This window comes from Varanus komodoensis, unplaced genomic scaffold, assembly GCF_004798865.1.
Source record: "Varanus komodoensis strain SLA01 unplaced genomic scaffold, ASM479886v1 scaffold10, whole genome shotgun sequence".
In the NCBI taxonomy this organism is placed as follows: Eukaryota; Metazoa; Chordata; class Lepidosauria; order Squamata; family Varanidae; genus Varanus; species Varanus komodoensis.
In genome coordinates this window covers 27,757,940-27,781,374 of record NW_025335269.1, presented here as the reverse complement: position 1 = coordinate 27,781,374, position 23,435 = coordinate 27,757,940, and the positions used below count along the sequence as shown (strand labels likewise).

The window sequence follows — 23,435 nt, the reverse complement described above, 5'->3', positions numbered from 1 at the left end:
AGCATAGAACTGATACTCTTTCCCCCATCCCAAGTGCCACTTCATGGATGCTTCTGAAAATAGTTGCCCTGAGGTGGCTCTCCTTTCTCACCCTAACATATCCAGTGATGCAGAATATGTAACATCATGCCTTGGATTTCCCCTCCTTCACCCCCTTCCATTGCTGCTGCTGGCAAAGATGTCATTCACTTCAGCATTACGAGATGTTATGGTGAAAAAACAAGGCCGGGTTTTGGGATTGTTGTTATTCTGGGTATTGCTTACTCATTCAAAACAGCTCAGGCAAATTAAACCAGTGCAGAAAGAAACTAAGATCCCCACTGCCCCTCGAGCATTCTAGCTGTAAGATCCAGGGTCATGGCTTTGGGGGAATTCAGGAGCCAAGGTGATGAAATGAAGTGCCGCACGTCAGATTGGTTCTCATTGTCATTGCAGGGACAGACGATAAGGTGTTCCCCCATGAGTCTTTTCTCTCCATGCATTACCTGTACTGCGTTATACTTGGCTGCCATGTTCCTTCATGCAAATTCATCTCTTTGCTCATTTTTCAGGCGAGGAAGCTCTAGGGCTCCTGCCTTTGATCTATGCTGTCCCCCTTTTGCATAAAGCAGGAAGACTTTATCAAGCCATTTAGAACAGCAGATTAAAGCAATTCAAATGGGATCAAAGCAAAACAAAAATCTTGTGAGACGAACACACATAGATTTCCCTCCCCTACCGAACATTTTATATTAGCTGTGAAAAATCAATGCTTTACTTTTAATTGGCTTGCTTGGCTTTCTCAAAATAGAAATGAAGCAACCTCCATAAACTGTAAAGATAATATTATAGCCCTTAATAGCAAAGCAATGCACTCTAGCAAGAAACTTTAGAAAGACAAACTCTCGCATAAGCGCTGACCTGGGAGGTTAATCTGGCATTTAACACTTACTGAGTTTATTATTCCTCTAGGCGACGTTAAGATTCCAGGACCTCCCACCAATGTACATGCTTCAGAAACCAGCAAAACATATGTTGTACTCAGCTGGGATCCACCTGTTCCCCGTGGCAAAGAGCCATTATCATATTTCATTGAGAAGGTACCGTGCCATAGAGTTGCATTCAGCTGTAAGGCATTTCATGGCCACCTACCATTCCATTTAAAACTATTTTCTCAGCAGCCACAAGCAAAACAATAACATTAGAAAATACAAGCTAGGCGATGACATCCTAGCAAAAGGCTACAGAGATGGAATGTTTTGTCGCATGTATTTAAATGGGTGTCAAAAGATGAGACATGGGAAATAAAGGGCTTTTTCAGTGCTTGGCTCAGCTCAGAGCTTGTATGCCAGTGGCCACTTGAACTTTTCTACCCTATTTGCAGGGAGAGAAATTGGAGAGACATTTTGACTGAATTTCTCCAAGAGTAGGAGAAGTTCTCTTTAATGCTTTTTTACTGGGTGGGACTTGCCAGTGTCTGTGCCCACCCCTTGCCCAAGTTTTGCGAACTGCCTGATTATTTCTGCAAGATAAGAATGAGGCAGTTGTGCTGTGGGCTTTTGCAGAGAAGCTGCTGTTTCAGCTTCCCTGCTACGGAGAGATTGCAAGGTATGGAACTGTCTTGAATGGCAGGGATCCCAGAGTACCTCCTAAGGCGTCCTTGTCTTGGTGTCATTCGTGTTCCCTTCCCTGCTGGCTAATGTATGAGGCAGCGTGTTGGGACAGCCTCGGTCTTTAGCCACATGGTGATGCCTTTTGGATTGTTCATGCTGGCAGGCGCAGAAGGAAGAGGAGCCATAACTCCACAATACTGTGTGCAACAGGAAAAGTCAGTGTATGTGCCTAAGGCTGCAATCCATTACAGCAAGAGTTGTCCAGATGTATCTCCAGATGTTTTGGCCCATTCCCCCTGTAATCCTTCGTTGTTGGAGAGATCAGCTGGGGCTGTTCAGAGCTGTTGAGGTCACATGCTTGAGACTGCACCAGAATGAAGCTGCTTATTCTCAGGACCCAAAGGGGGCAGCAGCCAGTGCTTGGACAGTGCTTGTGTAAACCACAGTGTCACGAGCAACTGCTGGCAAAGAGGGAAAGTGGCAAAGCTCTACTGCAGGTTGCTTCTCTTTTCCTTTCTCTAGCAAGTGCTAATGATGTTGCACTAGCACTGTTGCATTATGCTAGTGCAATGTCATTAGCACTAGCACTGTGACAATCTTGGATGCAGCCAAAGGTAGTAAAATAAAACTTGTATCAAGGCTAGGCAATGCTCACAATGCTCACATTCATTTCCAAATTGCTCTAAAACATTTTCAGGGTTTTGGAAAGGGAATATCCCAGCCTGAGAAGCATCTGTTTCAAGAATCTTTACAAACAATCCCTTTGCTTTTCTATTATTAGAGTCAAGTTTCACAGAGACTAACTACTGCAAGGTGAGAGAGAGAAAAGCGTTATCCTGGATTTGGCAGTGAGAAGCCATGCTTAGTGATTGCATACTAGCCAAATAGCTGGCAGCTTATTATCTGGAAACAATGTGGATTTGTGGCTGTGGGTCATTATTTCAGGTATTTTGTGGACCCCTGTCTATGGCTCTCTCGCAAAATAGCCATAATCTTTCTCCATTTGTCGTAGTCCATTGTTGGCAGTGGTGTCTGGCAGAGAGTCAACGCTCAAGTGGCAGTGAGATCCCCTCGCTATGCAGTGTTTGATCTTGCCGAAGGGAAATCATACGTGTTCCGGGTTTTGTCAGCAAACAAGCATGGGATCAGCGACCCTTCTGAAATAACAGCTCCCATTCAAGCACAAGAGGCCATTGGTGAGGAAGAATTCCATTCTGAACAACACATGCTGTCACAGAACGAACGATACTGGGAAGTAGGAAAAGTTGGCAACAACTGAAATGATGCACAAGACTGGGAAACAGATAAAGGATGGTTGCAGTGCTATGAAGGATCTGGGCATTCTGCTGAAGTCCATACTAATGTTCATGAGCCTAATATTTCCTAGCAACTAGAATTCATTCCTCTGAGGAGACACACGCTGGGATTCCGACTTCCATCTTGCAGCAGTAGCCTGCACACCTCATTTAGATGAGTTATAAGATGCTGGATTAATTTAATTCACAGTTATAATTAGCATTTCTAAACTATTGTTTTGGTGCATCTGTCTAGAGAACTGATATAATATCACTGTAATGTCAATGCAATGCCATGGGACAAAATGTGAGTCTTGGTATAATGTAGTTGGATAAGACTCTGCCACAGCTGAGCTCTGTCAGGGTTTCAGTGGGATAAATGAGCATCCATTTTCTGATGAAAAAACACCCCTTGGCTCAGTGTGGAACTCGAGGAAACGCTCTATATTGAGAATTGTTGGGTAGATCTCTTTTTTTCTGGGATGCCTCCACACTGACACAATTCCACCTGGGAACTGTGCAGCTGCCATGGTGGCAACAGTGTTGCACTTAGACTGGGGCAGCAATTGCCTTAGTGTGGTTCCTTCACTTTCCTCCTGGTCCTTCCCTTGTGTTTGTGAGCCTGGTGCCAGTGAGTGACAGGGAGGAATTTTATAAGGTCTTCTCCCACCCCCACCCCAAGGTCAGGCTTGTGAATTTCTTGAAAGGTCACATTTACATACCTGACTCTTTTTCAAATGCACAAATCCCTGATTGCTCAGGAGCCAAGATCTGGTCTTGCCGGTTTTAAATAGTTGTAATTTAAAACAGCAATCAAAGGTGGTTCTACTGAGCAGGGGAGGGGGAGAATTTTCCAACAGTGGCTTCCAGCTTTGATTACCAAGTCAGATGAATGAAGACCGCCCAGGCACAAAATCAGCACACAAGCTTGCAACGGTCTCATTTTGCATTCTGATGACAGCATGTCCTCTGGAGCAAGGGAGCTCTACGCAGAGTATTTTCAGGCATTAGGAGCAAAAACCATCCTGGAATTGTTACTTCCAAACTTCAGTGCTGCCAGACTTTCCATTTGAACTGGAATGTCCCAAGGCATGGCTCCACTGCATTGCCATATCTTGGCTGTGTATTCAGTTGCCCATAGAAGTGATCTTAGACTTGGAGAGTGTGCTGGTTATATGTTGACATGTAAATTGCTGCAAATGGAGTAAATACTCTTCTCTGTGCCACAGTTGTTCCATCTGCCCCAGGACGTGTGGTGGCATCCAGAAACACAAGGAGCTCTGTCATTGTACAGTGGGACAAACCAAAGCATGAAGAAGATCTCTTTGGCTACTATGTTGATTATTCTGTGGTGGGATCGAATCACTGGGAACCCTGTAACCATAAGCCTGTTAAGCACAACAGGTAAAAGAAATTAAGTTTATTATTCTTTATTTCTTTAAAGCAACATCTGCCCTTTCATGCACTTTCAGAAGGAAAAATGCATTTCATAAAGTCCTCTTTGCAAGCATTGTCCAGAGTCTGAACTTCTTGGCTGCATTGTAGGTACCATTCAGCTACCTTCAGAACATTATCTGGGCTCAAGTCTCTGTACAATTAATCAAAATGCCCATTATTTATGCTATGGGTACATCTTCCGTAACTGTTTTGGAGTGAAATATTGCTAGAATTGTCTTAAATGGTGCTATAACTTCATTCCCAGACTATTGTGTTGAAGTCTAAGGTCTGATGTGTATGTCATCCAGGCTGCCTCCCCTGTAAGAGGGAGCAGTGATCCTGAGTAATCCTGTGATCCTGACCACAGTTTTACAATTGCATTGCGGGTAACATCTGGCCTTATTACATGGCTTCCAATTTGCTACAAGTCCGAGAACACATAAGCACATCCCACTGATTTCCTGCCATGTAGGGCATCTATGTAAGCAGTGCATCTCCTGCAAGAGAGAATGAAATTAATCCTTAGATGTATTTTGTCACATTTTTATTCTTCTTTATCACATGAGTAGAAATAACAGGAACAATGGAATATACAATTTGTCCAGTTCACACATCTCTGAGTCTAAGTTGCAAGCCAGCTGAGCATCCTGTAAAGACCCCATTGTAACGTCCCTCTCCATTGTCTGGACCGGCAAGGATTAGCAAAGGTTTAGCAGAGGCTCTTTAGATCACCTGACTTACAGCAATGAGGCTACAACAGGTTAGTCCAATGTTAGGCTTGCAGAAAAATGACAAGGGTTGGCACTCTTCCACTAGTGCTTACACAAGCACTAGAAGAACAGCTAGTGCACGCAATATTTTTCATTTGCGCTAGGGTCTCTGCAAATGGCAAAAAGAAACTTTGTACTAGTGGAATGACACCACTAGATACAATCCCCTCTAGGTTTCTAGTTGTCTGTTGCATGCCCATTTTGCAATTTGAATGCACTTGATAAACCCGAACAAGGCAGGAATTGTCATTATGCGAGCACTCCCAGTATAGATCTTTAAAATGAGACAACAGCAGCAACACACATCCCTATTTTCTTTCAGGTTTACCATGCATGGCTTAGCAACAGGAGAGAAATACATCTTCCGTGTGAAAGCTGCAAACGCAGTGGGGATGAGCGAGAATTCTCAGGAGTCTGAACCTATAACAGTACAGGCAGCCCTCAGTAAGTGAGACTCTGTAAGGCATAATCCCTTAAAGGAGCAAGCAAAAACATTATGAAAACATTGTATTAATTGCACGAGTGTATCGGTTGGTCTACACATTATTTGGCCCCTGTGGCGACACGGTGCCCGGCTGTAACACATAGCACTGCTGCTTGTACAATGACTTTGAATAACATGTTGACTTTCTGCAGCATTGTCTGATATTCCCGGAAGCATCCATGCCCACTCCATGGGAACCATACACATTACCAGGAGTCTCCAGATAAGAAATGATGTGACTTGCTATATGAAGTTGCAGGGAGTCAGAATGGAGACTTTCTACACAAATCAGGTGGCCTGGCACATTAAGGGCACCTTTCTTATTTGATAGAAGTTTTTCTTAACCTAAATCTTCCAGGTGCTTAGGATGTTAGTGCAATGATTATCCCAGCAAAGTGATGTTAATGTCACGGTCACAAAACATGGAAACGTATGGCTGAGTGGGGATGGGAAATAATGCTTTGGTTGAGGATTTCTTGGCCTCTAACATGTTTATAAGGGAGGCTGGTATCTGAGGGGTTGGGGTGGAGGCATTTCTGATGGCCAGACTCTCATGTTTGCACCTACACTCCTTCAAAGTTGCTAAAAGAATTTTTTAAAATGACATCTCTATTGTCTATGATGGGCCTAAAGAGTTAAAATTAGCTCATTTGTAAGCACAGATTGAATGTTTTCTGGCAGCTGCAGCATGCCTGAAGCTTCAAGCATTGCTTGAAAACAAGCTACAATCGACCCTTTGGGTGCTCTATAGCCAATATGGGTGTCATTTCCCCCAGAAATATATATCCTTCCCCCAAATTCGGAGGCAGAGGGGGTATGTATTGCCCTTCTCTGATCTGGACTTCCACAATTACAGTCCAACATGCCCACAAGGAGTAAGCACCGCTGAACACAAAGAGTGGACCTGCCTAGAACTCCCCTGTCTATGTACTGTTTCCTTGGGTGAGCCTCAAAATGCTATTTCCCCGCAGTAGAGTCAACATGCAGAAAAGAAACAAGTGTGAGCAGTGTATGTGGACACTGTTACAGTGTTAACTGTGCTTGACTCTTTCAAGCCTGCCCATCCTACCCTTATGGCCTCACGCTTCTCAACTGTGATGGACACTCGATGACCATTGGTTGGAAACTCCCAAGATTCAGCGGCGGATCGAACATTCTGGGTTATTACTTAGACAAACGGGAGGTGAAACATCACAACTGGCATGAAGTCAACTCCTCTCTTGTTAAAGAGAGGATTTATACGGTCAGTACACCTTAGATCTGATTTTGCTCTTTCTCTACAATTTTATTTTGGCTGTGGTGTTCCCATGTAGGCCAGTTCTCAAATACAGGCTAAAGTAAAGCAAAGCAAAGCAAAACAAAAACACAGAACTTGGATCTTGCCTCCTTGACACACTCAGTGGCTCATGCTGGGAGAGGTGCCTGGATTGGTTCAGTGGAATCCATTTTTGTTCCTCCTTTTCCTCACTGGCCCATGGCCAAGCAGGATTAAACAACATCTGCATCTCCACAGTGTCCTGTACAGAAGGCCGATTCACATCCCTCATGTACAGGGATGGCTCATGATGCACACGATAATGAACATGATTAATCATGCTTCCCTGACCTGGAAAAAAAATCAGGGCAAAGCCGATGGACTGTGCTGAAAACAAGCAGAGTGGATATATTTTGTTTTACAACACAAACCAGAATTTGCGTGATGGCCTGAGCCATGCCGGTGTCATAATATATGACATGAGATTGCACCAATTCATGCTGGATATTGATATGTTGTTCACGGTGGGTAGTGCTCCTTCTCAGGTACTCCAGACATCCTGCCAGCAAAATGTACAATAAGGAGTGATAAGTAAAGTTAAATAAAACAACTTGTGGATTACAACTGGATTACACTGAAAGAAACACATCTCTGCTTTTCTTCCTTTGTTGATGTTGTATCACAGTGCTTGCTTATAAAGTTTCACCAGTTATTATTTAATCTTTGTGGTTTGAAAATATGGAATGCAGTAGAAAAAGATTGGCAGAGATACATCTAGTAACCTTAAATAGCTTGGCTATACAATGGAAGTTGGCAGAATGTCCATATTTCCATTAATTCTTGAGATCACAGACAAGACAAATAAGGATATAGAGTGTGTAGATAAACCAGAAGCAAACACACATGCATCCACCACAAATTGTTTAGTGATACCACTTTTTGGGCTGGATGACTAGTCCTTTTAATTCTTTTTCAAATTTTTGGTAATTCCAGCATTCCACTTGCATGTTACATTTCCGCCTTCAGTTCCTGCTGACTCATATTCTTTCTGGTGACTACTTCCTTAAATCTCAGAAATTTTATAAATTCAAACAATACCACATCTTCTTTTCTTACTCTGTGCTCTTGATAAGCTTAGAAAAGATGGGATATTAAGAGCGGAAGACCTTAGACATTTCCTCATTCCTCTTATGGTGGGAAAAGGGCTGTATTCATTGTGGTGTAGGAAAAGAAAGCTTAGGACTCTCCCCCTCTCCTCCTGGGTCATAAAATTATCATCTTGTGTATGTGACAGTGACTGTGTGTACCTGTGCAAAGATCTATGGAATGTTAGAAACTAATTAATTGATTGATAAGATGGCTATATCTGGACAAGGCCATTCTCCATTGGTATTTGCCTGCCTGCAAAAGCTCATATTACAGCCCTGATGTACCATGGGACACTTTCTCAGTTCTTTCTTTTTGGCTTAAATTGCAACTGACCAGCCAAAGCTATTCTTTGGGAATATATCCCTAATTTATACAGTAGAACATTTAGAGCAAGACTTTCCCCTCCTGCCCCATTTTATTTGCATTTTATTTGCATATCCAGCTTCAAGCCCAGTAGAAAAGATTGAATCTGAATAAATGAATGGCTTTTGAATGCTTTTTTCCCTGTTAAGAAGGTCATATGAATATTACCTACATTAAATGTGTTTTTTTAATGTCAATTGTTCTGTGAAGGTAGAGGATCTGACAGAGAACGCATACTATGAATTCAGAATTGCTGCTGCAAATATCGCTGGCATAGGGCAGGCCTCTGAACCTAGCGAACCTTTCAAATGTGAGGCTTGGACAATGCCAGAACCTGGTGAGTAGCTTTGTTACACATCAAGTCAATGCTTTCTTTAAACAAATTGCAGTTCAATATCCATCACTCAGTCAAGGTGGCAGTGTTCTTCTTTAGCATCTTCGCTTTTTAACGAGAGTTCTCAGTTTTCTCCCAGAAAATGCTTGCGGAGTTTGTCAAATGGATGCAGCAGAAACCCTATGGGCTGTAATAGCCAAAGACTCATCCATTCTGCCTCCATGTGGCCACTCGGAAATGGTTTTTTATTCAGTAGGAAAACCCTTGGCAGGATAAAGCTCTTGCATGACAGAAACCTGATGTCTGAATTGACAAAAGTTCACCTTGGATTAACTGAGAAATGAAGCAAAAAATGGATCTGAAAGATCTTGGGTCAATTTCTAAAGCCAGTCTTGGAGTGGGGTGGAAAAATCCCCCAACACAATCCCACAAGCCCTCCCTCCCTCCCTTCCCCAAAGCTGTTCCAGCCAGTCCCCACAACCACAATAACTGTGAAGTATTGGAGGGACAGGGACAATGATGGAGCATGCCAGGAGAAGTTTGGAGGGTATTTCTATGCCAGCTGCAGAAGTCAGGGGATCTCGGGAGGAGGCCTTCATCCAAGGGCTTCAGCCCTTGCTGAAAACTTTGCTCAGAAAATGATCCACATTTTCCCCATTTTCAAGCAAGTTGAGCTTCAGTCAGCTTGTCCGTCTCTATAATTAACTAAAGCAAACAGCAGTTTCTGGCTAATGCCTTTAGCTTCAACTTTTAAATCATAAATAAATGCATATATCAAGAAAGCAGCAATTCCCATGCTGATAAAAAGGGAATCACTGTTTACTACTTTGAGTTCTTTCTCCAATCTTTGGCTTTAGGTTACTGCCTTTGTACATGTTTGCAGAGTTTCTGCTGAATTTCAGACGAGGTTCTTAGTATGTAGGAGATGCATCTGAACAGGCAGAGAGCGTGTGGTTGAGATACACTCTGCCTAGTCTTGCACTATTTGAATAAAGCAAGTTGAATTAAGTTGGAAGACTTGCAGAAACCTGCCATGGTGCTTCTTATATGAGGCTACTTTAATATTTGGATATAAATATTAATGCGGCAAGCTGTGTTTCACTGGAACGATCAACAGCAGCCATAGAAAAATAATCACAAAGTGAAAATTCAACCTCTCAACATAGAAGACATGAATAAGACACCTGCTTCTGGGTAGATTTAATTCTTTTAGCTGGTTTTCCTCTGACTTTCCCCCTCATGCCTTGTGTATGCGAGTTAACATGAAAACTACTTTCTCATGAAACAGAAAGCAGATTGATACAAAGACCCCTGAAACACTTGCTGCTTTGGAGGACTTTAATGAGGATTCCTTTCTACTTCAGGCATGCTATTCATGTAGAAACAGTAGAATCAATATAACTGTTAATGATATCATTTGGATAGCGACAAAGTTAATCCAAACTTAGTGTAGCAGGTTGGCACATCAGAATAACAATGAGCTAAAGTTGTATTACAAGGAGTGCACGCACATGCAAGATTGTTTGAGCTGCTGGATTTTCCCCCTGAAGTGCCTCTTACTTCAGACAAAAGCTACTCAGTTAGCAAGATGTGATAGGTCACTCTTGCACAAGGAGAGAAGTAGATGAATCTGTACAACGATTTTCTCATTCATAATGCTGCATATAACTTGGATTCCTCAGATGGAGGGTTGCTAGCATTGCCAATTAGAAGACCTGGTTGTTTAGTTGCGAAGTCATGCCTGACTCCTTGTGACCCCAAGGACCACATCCTTCCAGGCTCTCCTGTCTTCCACCATCCCTTGGAATCCACCCAAGCCCACACCCACTGCCCCAGTGACTCATTGTGTAAAAATTCTGTCTTTTCATCCTTAATGGATTCTTTCAGACTAAAAAACTGAGGAAGTGAGAAAGTAGGGAAAGCTACAAATCACCTGAGGACCAACTCCCCTAAAATTTCATGAAGGAAGCAGGACAATTGTGGGACCAAATTTTGCCCAGAATCTACCTGGTAATCTGCACTGTATTACCAAGTGGTGAGGGAAATGTTGCTACATGACTTCTTCAGAATTCTACTTGGATGCTAGTACATGATAGGATATTCTGTATTACTTAGCAGAAAGTTATAGCTTACTTACTGGTTGCATGAAGACATAATTAAACAGTCATCTATATTATTTACTCAGTATGACAAGAAAAAAGCAAGAATATTGTAATCAAGGAAGTGATGACAGAGGGACATTTACTTCTGCAGAAGAAAGGACATACTTATGTAAAATGGAAGAATTAAGGCTTTTCTATATGAGGCATTTATTGGGCACTCATCATTCTCTACTCACAGTTGTTTGAAAATTCTTTAGACAACATTGTGACCCTCAGTGTTTAATGAGCACTTTGGTGAGTTCTTTTAAGAGCAAGGAAAATGTGCATTGAATAGTGAAAGCAGAGGAAACAATTTCTTTCACTTGTGTACTTGTGCTATTCCACTATATCATAGTGCCACCTAGAGGTTATGTAGTAGAAAAGCAGGAGAGGAAACCTGTAGTGCTTGGATCTCAAACTGAGCCAAACCAGATGAAACTGAAGGAAGATGCATCCATGGGTAGAAAAGCTTATTCAAAAGTGTGCTGTTGCTTTGAGAATATTATGACTTCACTTCTACTATCCGCTTTCTATCTGCTCTAGGTCCTCCCTTTGACCTTACATTTTGTGAGGTCAGAAATACATCCCTTGTTATTCTCTGGAAAGCTCCTATTTACACCGGCAGTGGTCCTGTGACTGGATACTTTGTAGATTACAAGGAGGAGGAAGGGGAAGCATGGATCACTTTCAATGACAAGCCAACACCACATCGTTACTTAAAGGTAGAGAGTCAGCTATTTTGGCAGCTTTCGTTTTGCCTAGGTTTGGAATTTCTCCAGTCCCAATATATATACTTTTAAAATTATTTTAAAGAACATCACCGTTTGTTTCCCTTAAGATCACAGAATTACACGAGGGCAAATGCTACTTATTTCGAGTTCGTCCAGTGAATGATGCAGGTATAGGCAAGTCATCAGAAGTTTCTGAAGCGGTGCTGGTTCATGCTAAACCAGGTATGAGTCTACGGTATCAGTGCCCTTACTTCTAAAATGCCAAATTGCACACAATGTGTCACAGGTGTGCATGTTGGCATGGTTCTGAAATTTATTTATGTTCTTGACACTATTCTACCCCACATTTCTTCCCACAGGCTCAAGCTTCCCTGCCCCATGTTACCTTCACAATGACCCCGTGAGGTAGATCAGGCTGAATGAGAGACAGAGAGAGAGAGAGAATTAGAGAGGTCTGCCTGGTGCCATCATTATATGTTTTTCGGCGCCAGGTCAAGACCTTTTTATTTGGCCAATATTTTAACATATAGTGATTTTAATGGTGCAAGACTTATTTAATTTATTTTAAATAATGCTCAGTGTGGAATAGTTACCTTATTTTATTGAAGATTGAAATAATGTTGTAAACCATCCATAGATGATAGTAATGGACGGCCTACAAATTTTTTTAAATAAATAACCCAGTGATCCCATTGGCTGAGTGGGCTTTTGGGCTGCAAAATATCTGAATGGTTCTAGAATGACCTAAAGCATCAGAAACTTTATGTGTGAACCACCCATGAACTTTAAACCATGTGTTAGAGGAAATAGCATTTCCCAAGAGCAAAGCTTCCTAGTCATTTTATGCCACATGGATAGCTGTGCATGAGTGGTAAGAACTTTCCCTTAGTGTAATTGTTCATCGGTATAAGTTCTTAAGACAGTCTACAGCAATTTAACCTAACAGAAGCTTAACACAATCACATGAGAACATTAAAACAACAAAACAATTTGAAGGGCTAAGGGTGGATTTCTGGCATCCTCCAAAGAGCCTTGGAATCTTTGGAGACCCAGCATCCTATCGAGTGCCAGTGGCAAAGTCTCTGCTTGCCCCTCTCACAGATAACATGGGAGGAGCTGCAGTGGCTGCCTCTCCAAAAGCAGAAATGAGCCCTGAGCAGGCAAGGGCAGAATCTGGGGCTGTTTCCTTACCGTTGCAACAGCCTCCTTCCCTACCCCCTCCCTGGCGCTTTATCCAGATGGCTGGAAAAGGCCATCCAAATAAAAAGAACAGGTCAAGGCGTGTGGCGGCAGAGCTGGCTGCCATTGTGCCTCTCGCCAGCCAATGGGGGACTTCGAGGTCAGAGGCTCACATGCTTGAGGCTCCTTTAGCCTTGCATCCAAAATTTAAAAGCTGTATCCTCATGCCTTTTCTAAAAGGCACAAGGGTGGAGGCCAATCATAGATCTTGATGGAAATATTTCCTGACCTGAATCTACCTGGACAGTGTGATCTACACCTGAAGACTTCCTCCAAGGGCCACCTCCAAGGGAGGTTCAGAGAGCTGCAAGAAGAGAGAGGGCCTTCTTAGTGGTGACCCCTCTCCCCCCATTATGGAACATTCTGCCAGTTGATATCTGCCCAGTGCCAACCTGCCACCTTTTGCACCTGGTTAAGTCCTGGTTGTCCTCTGCTCTTAAAGCATCGAATGGCAGCTGTTTCAACAGAGTTAGTGGGTGGGGGGAGGGGTTGCCTGAAATAGTTTAATCGGTTTTTAAATCCGTATGCTAGAATATTGATGCCTTTTTCCATACATCAGTATTTTATGCAATATTTCACACTGCATCTATGTTTTGTATTTTATGAAAAGTTGTGAACTTCCCAGAGTGCTTTGGCTGTTAGGCAGTACGGAAATGAGAGCACAGGGGAAATGGACCACTTCCAATAGAGGGGCCTTCAAGAGGGTCTCCCCTGCAAATCGTAACAGCTGAACAGCTCTAGTATAAGATGGGTGGTCCTTTAGGCGGGCTGTTGAGGGCCACCAAAAAAATCATTTCAAATTGATTCTGCCTAGTTGCACTCTTCTGCGGGAAGGGAGAAGCATTTTGGGGGCAGGCTGTTGACTAGAAGGAGGGGAAGGAGTTGATTCGAGGCATGTGGCTAGGAGCACTGTGGCCCCCAAAGAAGAAGCAACGGCCAGGACCGCTGCTGAGGGATGCAGAAGCCGCGGCTGTGCATTTCCTCCGCATCCCAGAATCACCTGTGCACTCCCTCTCACATAGCACAGTAGCATATTACCCACTGCTGTGTAGAACTGTGATTGAATCTTTCCCTTGTGCTTTGTGCCCACTTTTTAAAAATATGTTTTGCCCTTCACACTTGGTTGATCCTTCCTAAATGGCTGGTGGGCGAAGGAGTTGGAAGCCTGCAAAGTTTGCTCTTGTTCTTCTGTTCACCACAAATTTGACAGACTGTACCAGCGTATGGTGCATGCTGCCCACCAGTGTGGCGTGGCCCCGGGAGATCTGGTTCCAGTCCCTGCATGAAGCTCACTGGGCGACTTTGGGCCAGTCACAGACACTCAGCCCAACCTGTCTCGCAGGGTCCTTGTGTGAGGATAAGATTGGGAGCAGCAGCAGGAGAATGATATCAGCCATTTTGAATGCTTTGATAGGAAGAAAGGCAGGCTATGAATGGAATAATCTAAAAAACCCTAAATACTTAAACAAGTAAATAAAGTTGCCTTACTTTTTTTTTTTTTTGCTAAGGACAAAAAGGCAAGATAGAAATATAATAATAATGTCATAGTTTTGTCTGTGCTTAATATGTATACATACGGGAGATGGAGAGATAGGGGGAAATGGTCATCTGACAGGACATGAAAGTAGACTGGGAATAAAAATAGACTGAGGCAAGAATCCCTTTTCGCTGGGGGACTTCCCAGGTTCTGTTACTTCATTTTGTAGAAGTTAAACAAATGAAACATGTTTGTTGTTCAGGATTTTTTAAAGGTGCAGGAGGTAACATTTCATGATCAGAAAGACTAGCTGTGGAAATCAGTGCTATCTGATTATAGAGCCTTTGGCTGGGAACCAGAGAAGCAGCCAAGTTTGCTTCTGGCTGAAGCTCTGGGGGGTGGTCCCCTCATGAGTGCCTTCTGGAATCCAAGGCTGTTGTGAAGCTAAGAAGCCACCAAATCACAGCAGGGACCCTGACACAACCTTACAGTCCTTTGCAACCTGCCTTATTATATAGAGATACCCCCACCCACAGTGACCCCATTTTACTTTCCAGTTGCAAATAAAGATGCAGTTGCCTTTTCTCTCATCTGTAAGTCAGGTGTCTTCCTCTTGGCTGATGCAACAAGTTGAAATAATTAAAAGAACATTCCAGACTAAGCAAATCCTTAAATGCTTTTAATGGGAACAGACATTGGGATATCTGAGACTTTCCTTTAATAATTACATTAGAACATACACTATTCTAACAGCAGTTGTATATTACAGGCACCAAAGAAATCAGCGCAGGTGTTGATGAAGAAGGAAATATTTACCTTGCCTTTGACTGCAAGGAAATTACAGAAGCTTCTCAGTTTGCTTGGAGCAAATTCTATGAAGAAATTGATGATGAAGAGAAGTTTAAAATTGAAACAATTGGAGATCAGTAAGTTCTACAGTAATTTCACAGAAATTGCTGGAAATATGGATCCCTTTAGTAAACTGCAAATTAATAATTACACACATTTTACTCTCTTCATTTAGATCTAAGCTCTACTTTAAAAAGCCTAGCAAAGATGACTTGGGAACTTACTCTGTTGCCGTTAGTGACACTGATGGTGTGTCATCCAGTTTTAATATGGATGAAGAAGGTAAGAATTTATCTTTATTTTCTCGTAAGACAGGGCAGAGTTAAGTGGACTTGTCATTTTATTAATTCTTGTCATTTTATTAATTCTCAGACTCAGTGAACATATCTGACCCTTCTTGGTTTCTATGCCAGGAAGCATCTGAAGATTTTATAGAAAAAGAGAACACTAGGAAAAAAATTGGAATGTTCAGCTTGCAGAGTTTGTTAAATTTTGCTTTAGGTTTTTGTTCTTTGGCTAGCTCTGCATTACTATTATTCTTATGCTTAGGGTATTCAGAGTTTTTACACAACTTGTTTCATTTATTGTACATGTTCTTGGATCCACCCCTTTCCACAAACTAATAAAAGTTTGAAACAAAGGGGGCTTACATGTACATAATTCCAATTAGAAATGAGATGTGTTGGTTTCCTCAGTGATTCACTTGCTAATTTTATACTTTCTTTGTTATTTGCAAATTTGCACATTGTACAATTAGTTCATTTTTCTAAGCCCTGATTAGCAATTCTAATATATTAAGTAGGGCTAATCTCTGCATCCAGCTATGTAGAACCTAGCCTTTTCCACAATTTCTATGAGGATTTACTGACATTTACAGCATATATCAGTAAACATTTCCTGTCTGCTAACTTTCATGTTATTTTGCAAATGTTGAGACCCTTTCAAAATGATACACTATAGAATAGGGTCAGCAGATAAAAGAAAGATGTTAATGCTGACATCTGCTAGTCTGGGACATTTTATCTTAAATATTAGTGCATTTGATTATGAATCTTATTAAACCCATGGGCTATGATTGGTTATCTTGGACTGTATTTAAACATCATGCTCTACTACAGAGTTTGCGTGCCCCCCCGCCCTTTTGGTGCAGCTACATGGAGGAATTTGAAAGCATGTGCTTCCATGTTTGATTAACCACTATGTCCAAGTCCTAATCTAAACTGTGGTTTATCCCAATAGGAGCCATTTAAAAAGGCAGCTTCATATGCAGTTTATCAGGTTCTGATGTTATAACAAGCTGTAATCAAAATTTGAAACAGAGGCTTCCTACCTTCTCTTTGTTGTAGTCCTAGAGCAGTGTGGTCCAACTTTTCATACCTCAAGGGAGGCATGAGAACTTCAACATGGAACCCAGGGGCTGCACAATTAATTACATTTCCATATCATAAATTAAATTGTTCACAATGTATTTATTTAATTTAATATACACAATTAATCTATTTAATTAAATGAGGGAGAAAACCAATCTGAAGTCTAAGAGTTGGCTTTTCTCTGTGACTTTGGAGACGCTAAACAGTCTGTGTGCCAGAAAACAGGTTCAGACGGAAAAGTTACATACATAGGGAAATGACTGGTTTGAAGTCACAGGCAAAAATATTCTGCATTTTGTTCACCTGGCAACTTCCGTGGGATGTCTGAGCTTGAAAACTATTTACAAGTTGATCAATGTCCCCCTTGAATTGTGTTGTTGATGTCCTCAGGCAACTCTCAAATAAATTGTCTGCTAAGTTATTTTGAATATTGGACTTGATGAAGTTCATGTCTGAAAAAGCATGTTCACAGTGTTATGTGGAGCCAAACATTGACAGTATGCAAAGCCCGAAATTGCAAAGCAATGGGAAGTGCTCCTTGGACAGAAATTTGAAGAACGCTGCACCTGTGTCAGTCCACTGTGTAAGAAATGGATCACCCTGAAGTTCACAAAGTTCCTTCGGATAGCAGCGTTTCTTAGTCGATCATTCTGGGATTACTGAAAGGCATGAGCGAGGGGTGAAGTTCAGCCATGAAATCATACTTCAGAATTACATTTCAGCACATCCAAGTGGGGCTGATCGGTGCTAAAATCCACAGAATCACCAGGTTCACCATGCATCTCCTTGCAAACAGGAAAATGAAAAAAGCTGCTATGTTCAAACTGTTTTGCAAGCAAAGAGAGCTTGTGCTGAAACCCAGCAGTCACAGTGTATAGCTAGCAAAAGTCTTGATTTGTACCCTGAAGAGACTTATTGAGAATGTTAAGGTGACTCGTTATATTGGCTAGAAATGCCAGTTCTCCAGTAAACTCAGCATCAATTATCTTCTGCTGAAGGGACTCATCGCAGTTCATTTCAATGAGAAGCAAATGCAACTCTTTCCTGACTGGAAAAAAGCCAAGTCAGCAAACATTAGAAGGAGGTCACCATACTCTACATCAGGCTCTTCATAAAAACTTTTTATCTTTTGATGAAGGAGTGAGCGCTTTCCACCTTGAATCACATTTGTGGTGTTAATGACCGCTTCATGGTGTCCTTCAGTTTCGGTTGGTTGGCACAAAGAGATTCATTTATACAGTGAATGAAAGGACACTTGACACTGTGCTTCTGAAGCAAACCCACACGTCCCAACATTGTCCCCATCATAGATGGTGCACCTTCTGTTGCTACAGAACTTAGCTTCTCAACACCTCCAATTTATTGCGTACAGTAACAACTTCCTTGTAGATATCTTCTCTTCTTGTTGCTCCATAAAGAGAAGCCATGGCTAATAGCTCATCAAACACAGTGAAATTGCTGAGCAATCCGCAGACAAATATTTTGAGCTGTGCAGTGTCCTTCACATCAGTGCCCTCATCGATGGCAATCGATATATATTGTGCATTTGACAGTTTCTCACGAGCCTCAGGAAGAGAGTGGGATGGGCTGGCAGTCTGGTAGAGCTCACAGCAATCATGCCCACTGGGACCAGGACTGGGGAGGGGGATGGGGATGGGGATGTGGAGGGGCTTCAAGCTGCAAGAGGACCACAGAACAAGGCCTCGGGGCCTGCATGTGGCCCATGAGCCACATGTTGGACCACCACACCCTAGAAGATGTAAAGAGGGGGCACATAAGCCCATGCGCAGGCCAAGTCCGTTCCCATCACATTAGAGCACAGTTTAACAACATGTCAGAACTCTGAACTCAACTACTGTTTCTTCACGTATATTTTATTTGCTTTGAAGACTTGGATTTTCATATCTTTTTCTTTGAACCAAATATAGTTCATTCTTTATGGACTCACACACTGTTCTTAACATTTATTTTGACTGTCAGAATAAATTAAAACATGAAAATTATTCTTCGTTTCAGAGCTTGAGCGTTTGATGACATTAAGCAATGAAATCAAGAATCCAAGTAAGTAGAACTTCTGAATCTAATATTCAGTCCCAGAAGGAATATATTTACACACCACTGATTGGAGTAAAGTAATGATTAAAAAAAAACTTTAATAGCACAGCTTGCTTATCCTCCTATTAATTAAATGCAAATATTAGTTTCTGTTTAAGAGAGATCTTCTTCACCACGGCAAATGTATTTGGATGAATGGATTCAGCTTGGATATGTCTAATATTTACTGGATTATGTATTTAAAAGCCCTAAATAGTGCAATAAATACGCACTTCAGCTTGCGCTCTGACTCATGCAAAACCAGCTTTAATGCACATCTGTGCAAATATAGTTGAGGGTTTCCATTTAGCTTTCATAACATTTCACTTGTTTGTTGCTTAAGGTTCTCAAAGCCTTAAACTGCTGGGACTTATCTTCTGATAAAATATTCCAAAAGGTCCTCACGTGTTTGCTTAAAGCTGTGCTCTTCTCTCGCAGCAATCCCTCTGAAGTCTGAATTAGCCTATGAGATTTTGGACAGAGGACAAGTTCGCTTCTGGCTTCAGGCAGAAAGCCTTTCACCCGACACCAACTATAGATTTATAATCAATGACACTGAAGCTGTCAACAGCGATGTAAGTACACAGCCAGGAAGAGGGGGTGGCAGCTTTTGCTCTAGACATCTTTGCAGGGGAAGAATTCAGACTTGGCAGTGAAGGGATCTTTTCTTCTGTGGCATCCCTCCATCTACAGAGATGTGAAGTCCAGACACAAGGCATCACCCTGCAAAACTGTTGTGAGTTAAAGAGTCCAATGTGAATAAATGTGTTAGTATTATCCTAAAGCATTACTAGGATGCTCCACTGATAGTTGGTGGGCACGCTGGACCTGCAGCTGGATGCTTTCTTGCCCCTGCATATCATCATGCTCCAGCTGCAAAGCCAACCTTAGATTTGGGGGACCCCTGGGCAAAATGCCATCTTTGACCCTTGGTGGTCCCTAGCAGGGGCAGGCAGCTAGAGTGCTTGAAGGGAGTGAGTGTGCCACACAATGCCCCAGAGGAAGGTTAAGTCAGGAGCACTGGGGCGCCTGCTTTTTACTGGTGTCCCCAGAATAAGGGCTTTGAAGATGGACCTATGCAAGGTGTTACTGTGGTGGGTCCTGCCAGGGCACTGGGGGATGCCATGTGCTGATGCTGAGCCTGCCTGAGAGGATCGGAGCATGGGAGAGGTCGACACAGTGCTGGGGAAGTGCCTCAACCTCCTCTCTGCCTTTACACCATCCTATCTCTGCTCCTTAATGACAAATCAATAAACCCACTAAATCCGAGATGTTACTGGCTTCCCTTGCTGCATTTTCCATATGCACAGAGCAAGAGTATCCAGTGTAATGCAGAGTATCCATCCACGTAATGCAGATGAATCCCTCTTGCTTTCAGCTCCCCATCTGCAGCTGTAGTTCTCCATTACTGTGCAGGAGGAACTGATGCTCCACCTCCTTCCCCCACCAGCCAGCCACAGCAGGCGGTTCTTCTTGGCAAGGAGTCGCAGACTTAGCATGGCCACAGTGTCCCTTTTCAGCCCACTGCAAGCCCATTGCCTAGCATCAGGAGGATCCAGAGTCCTCTGAAGAGGGCGTTCATCAAGCTAGAGCAGGGGTGGGCAAAAAACAGATTGCCAGGGATTTCAACTCTGCCAACTTGGCTGATAATTAGGAATACTAGGAGTTGACGTCCACAACATCTGGAGATCTGCTTTTGGACCACCCTGGTTGCACCGCACCCACTAGAATGAAATAAAATCGTGACAGCACTCACAGTATTAGCAGCCTAAATAAAACACACGTATTCTATCTTTCCTTGCAGGGGTGGTTTATAATGCTACACATGTAAAAAAAGCTCCCCAAGGCCTTATATAAAATAAGTCTTTTGCGAATCCATTCTACTTTTGTAAACTCTTAAGGGCAAGGATAATTTTATTCATGTGCGAGTAGATAGGTCTAAATGGAAAATGTTCTCTACCTAGAATATAATATTTTGCCTATTTTCTATTTCTTTATTGGAACCATAATGCCTAACTCTTTCCTTCTTTCCTCCCCCTCACCTTTTTTCTAAATCTGAGTCATCTCTCCTTATACTCCTCTCCCCCTCCCCCTCTAAGTTTTGTATTTTTAGCAATACTATGAAAGCATTGGCATCAGAGCTACTCCTCCTCCCTGACAGAACTGTAGTATTATTTCACCTCTTTAATTAGCAAGCTACAGGTGACGTTTGCATTTGGAGATTGATGATATTTTTGTAGAAATTCACATAAAAGCCCTGTATTTATGACTGCCATAAAACCATTGAATTTCATCTTGCTGCATAATGGCAATAGCTAGAAACCTAATTATATTCTAAAACCTGCCTAGAGACAGGCATTGCAGCCGCTGATCATATTCAATAGACCATCATCCTTGTAAGAATATAGTTTTGTTCCCAACAGTGGCCAAAAATAGATAATTTCCAATGAGGTCCTAATTGGAACAACTTCCTTTGGCCTTTCTTTCAAAGCATTTTTGAAAATAAGTAACATTCAGAAAGGAATACATTCACTACTCTTCTTGCTGGCAATTTCAATCCCCCACCCTGTGGCTCAAAGTAAGGGAAGAAAATATATTCCAATGAAGTATAAAGAGCAGAGGGTGGCTTTTTTCCCTTTTGTTGAGAAGAAACATAGTCAGGTTTTCTGTTTTGAATGCCGATATGTTGCAAATGAAATGTATTTATTTATTTTGCCTTTTGTTGAGGGGGGAACAGATTGTGGTAGAATCAGCAGGCACATTGCCTTCAAAAGGTACATTAATATCAAAGTCTACACAGCTGTGCACTTGAAGTATTTATATTAATCTCAATGGGGCTTGTGCTATAGATGTTCCCTATGGATTGCCAAAAGCTCCTAAGAGGCTAATGGCACCAATTATTTTAGGCTATGGAGTCCTCCTTCAGGAGAACAACTTGGGGAAGAATGTTAAAATCCCTATTAAAGCATTTAAAAATGATTTCAAAAATCTCTTATTAAAATGATGGTATGAGACTGGCAAGACTGATCTCAAATAACTACCTATGAAAGAGCATAATTTATAAAAATATTGATGTAGTGTAGTGGTTAGGAGAGAAAGCTATGAACTGGGAAGTCTCCTGTGCAAATCTGGCCTTTGCCACTGAACTTCCTAGGTAGTTTTTGGCACTCCCTCCCACCGCTCTCTCTCCCCCTCTCTCCACCCTCCCCCCACCACTCCACCCTGCTATCACCTGCAGTTCCCTCATCCTATTAGCAGTGTGGGGGATAATCGTGCTGCGTTAACTTACTGGGTTGTCAGGATTGCAAACAGTTCATGTGATTGGAGTGCTTTGAATACTTTACAGCAAATTTAATAATATTAATCATAATTATTTGGCAGTTAAAGAATTCAGCTTCCAGAAGCAGTAATGGCTTTCAAGACACATTTCTGTAACAACCCAGTTGTGCAAAGGCACAACAGTGCTCCACACTATGAATGCAACATCCTTTGACATTCCAGTGAACTCTTCCTTCTCTGGAAAAACCAAAAATGCTTAAGTTAACCCAACTTGGAGTACAATTCTGTACATGTTTGGACAGAAAATATCCTGTAACTAGTGACATTCCCTCCCAGCAGGGCTGACTGAGGAATCCTGGCACCTGTATTTTTTTCCTGTCTCCATAGGCTGCAATCCTATAACCAGTTAGCTACAGGAAGCCCCACTGGGGTCAATAGATTTATGGCTGAATAAGGCATAGAATGGATTGCACTGGAATTCTATCATGCCCCAAAGGTGAATGATTGCATCTCTACTAGGTTACACGCTTACTCATATTCAAATAGATGTGTATATATGTGAGAGAGACGGAAAGGAGGGAGGGAGAGAGTGGGGGCAGTGAATGCATAAAATGTATCATACAGTCATACCAGCTGGTTGCTTTGAATGCTTCTGAAATGGAAGCCTTCCTCAGCCCCCTTCCACACAGGTGAGAACATAGGTCAGATTTTGTACTGCTCTGCAACTGCACACAGGTTGTGAAGGAGAAAATCTGCTTGCTCGTGCAAAAGCATTCTGTGAGCGGTTCTCTGTGCAATTGCAGAACTGTTGCTCTTCCTTACTGTATGTGTTTCTTTCAGATCATTTATCACAGATGTGGCAGTAACTCATGGTGATGGTGTGGAGCTGGGTGGGCAGGCACTGATTCTACTCCTAATCTTGTATTATGTGCTTGAATAATATGGCTAGGCCTGGGGAGAAGGCATTAAACTGTGTGATCTTCTTCAAGTCTGCTCCAGACTAAGTCACACTGCATTTCATGGGAATTCCGAATGAGATGGATTGACTCCGTAAAGGAAGCCACCCCCTTGGGTTGACAAGAGCTGAGCAGGGTGGTCAAGGGCAGGACGTTTGGGGAGCATTCATTGGCAGAGTTGCCATAAATCAGAGGACTTGACAGCACAGAACAACACTAAAGCTATGCATAGCATTTCCGTCTTATGGTATTTTCCTCTGCTCTCAGATCTATTCATCACTTGATCTACAGTAATATCCATTAATTCGATTTGGTTTCCAGCACACGAATTACTCCAGTCCAGTGTTGTATACAACAGAATGCTCAGGTGTGTTAGACCCGTCCTATAGACATGCTCTTTGACCTCTCTCATTTTCAGACACACAAAATTCATTGCGACCATTCCACTGGCATTGTTGAGATGGTCATGGATCGGTTTACCATTGAAAATGAAGGCACCTACACAGTACAGCTCCAGGATGGAAAAGCCAAGAACCAGTCTTCTTTAGTTCTCATTGGTGATGGTAAGTTGCCTCTCCAGTTTGGCTGAGTCTGCTGCATATCTGAGAAGCATTTCTGAA

The 23,435-nt window shown here is 42.3% G+C and overlaps 1 protein-coding gene across 1 annotated transcript in view; it reads left to right on the top strand.

Annotated features, from left to right (window-relative positions):
* MYOM2 (myomesin 2) overlaps window positions 1–23,435 on the top strand; it is a 107,937-nt gene that overhangs the window by 59,037 nt on the left and 25,465 nt on the right. Inside the window, exons 14-26 of the mRNA XM_044419180.1 lie at window positions 952–1,079; window positions 2,605–2,788; window positions 4,117–4,291; window positions 5,417–5,538; window positions 6,634–6,821; window positions 8,556–8,682; window positions 11,364–11,542; window positions 11,659–11,773; window positions 15,037–15,193; window positions 15,292–15,398; window positions 18,503–18,547; window positions 19,019–19,155; window positions 23,234–23,378. Of these exons, the coding sequence (XP_044275115.1) occupies window positions 952–1,079; window positions 2,605–2,788; window positions 4,117–4,291; window positions 5,417–5,538; window positions 6,634–6,821; window positions 8,556–8,682; window positions 11,364–11,542; window positions 11,659–11,773; window positions 15,037–15,193; window positions 15,292–15,398; window positions 18,503–18,547; window positions 19,019–19,155; window positions 23,234–23,378 (1,809 nt within the window). The remainder of the gene's footprint in view (window positions 1–951; window positions 1,080–2,604; window positions 2,789–4,116; window positions 4,292–5,416; window positions 5,539–6,633; window positions 6,822–8,555; window positions 8,683–11,363; window positions 11,543–11,658; window positions 11,774–15,036; window positions 15,194–15,291; window positions 15,399–18,502; window positions 18,548–19,018; window positions 19,156–23,233; window positions 23,379–23,435) is intronic.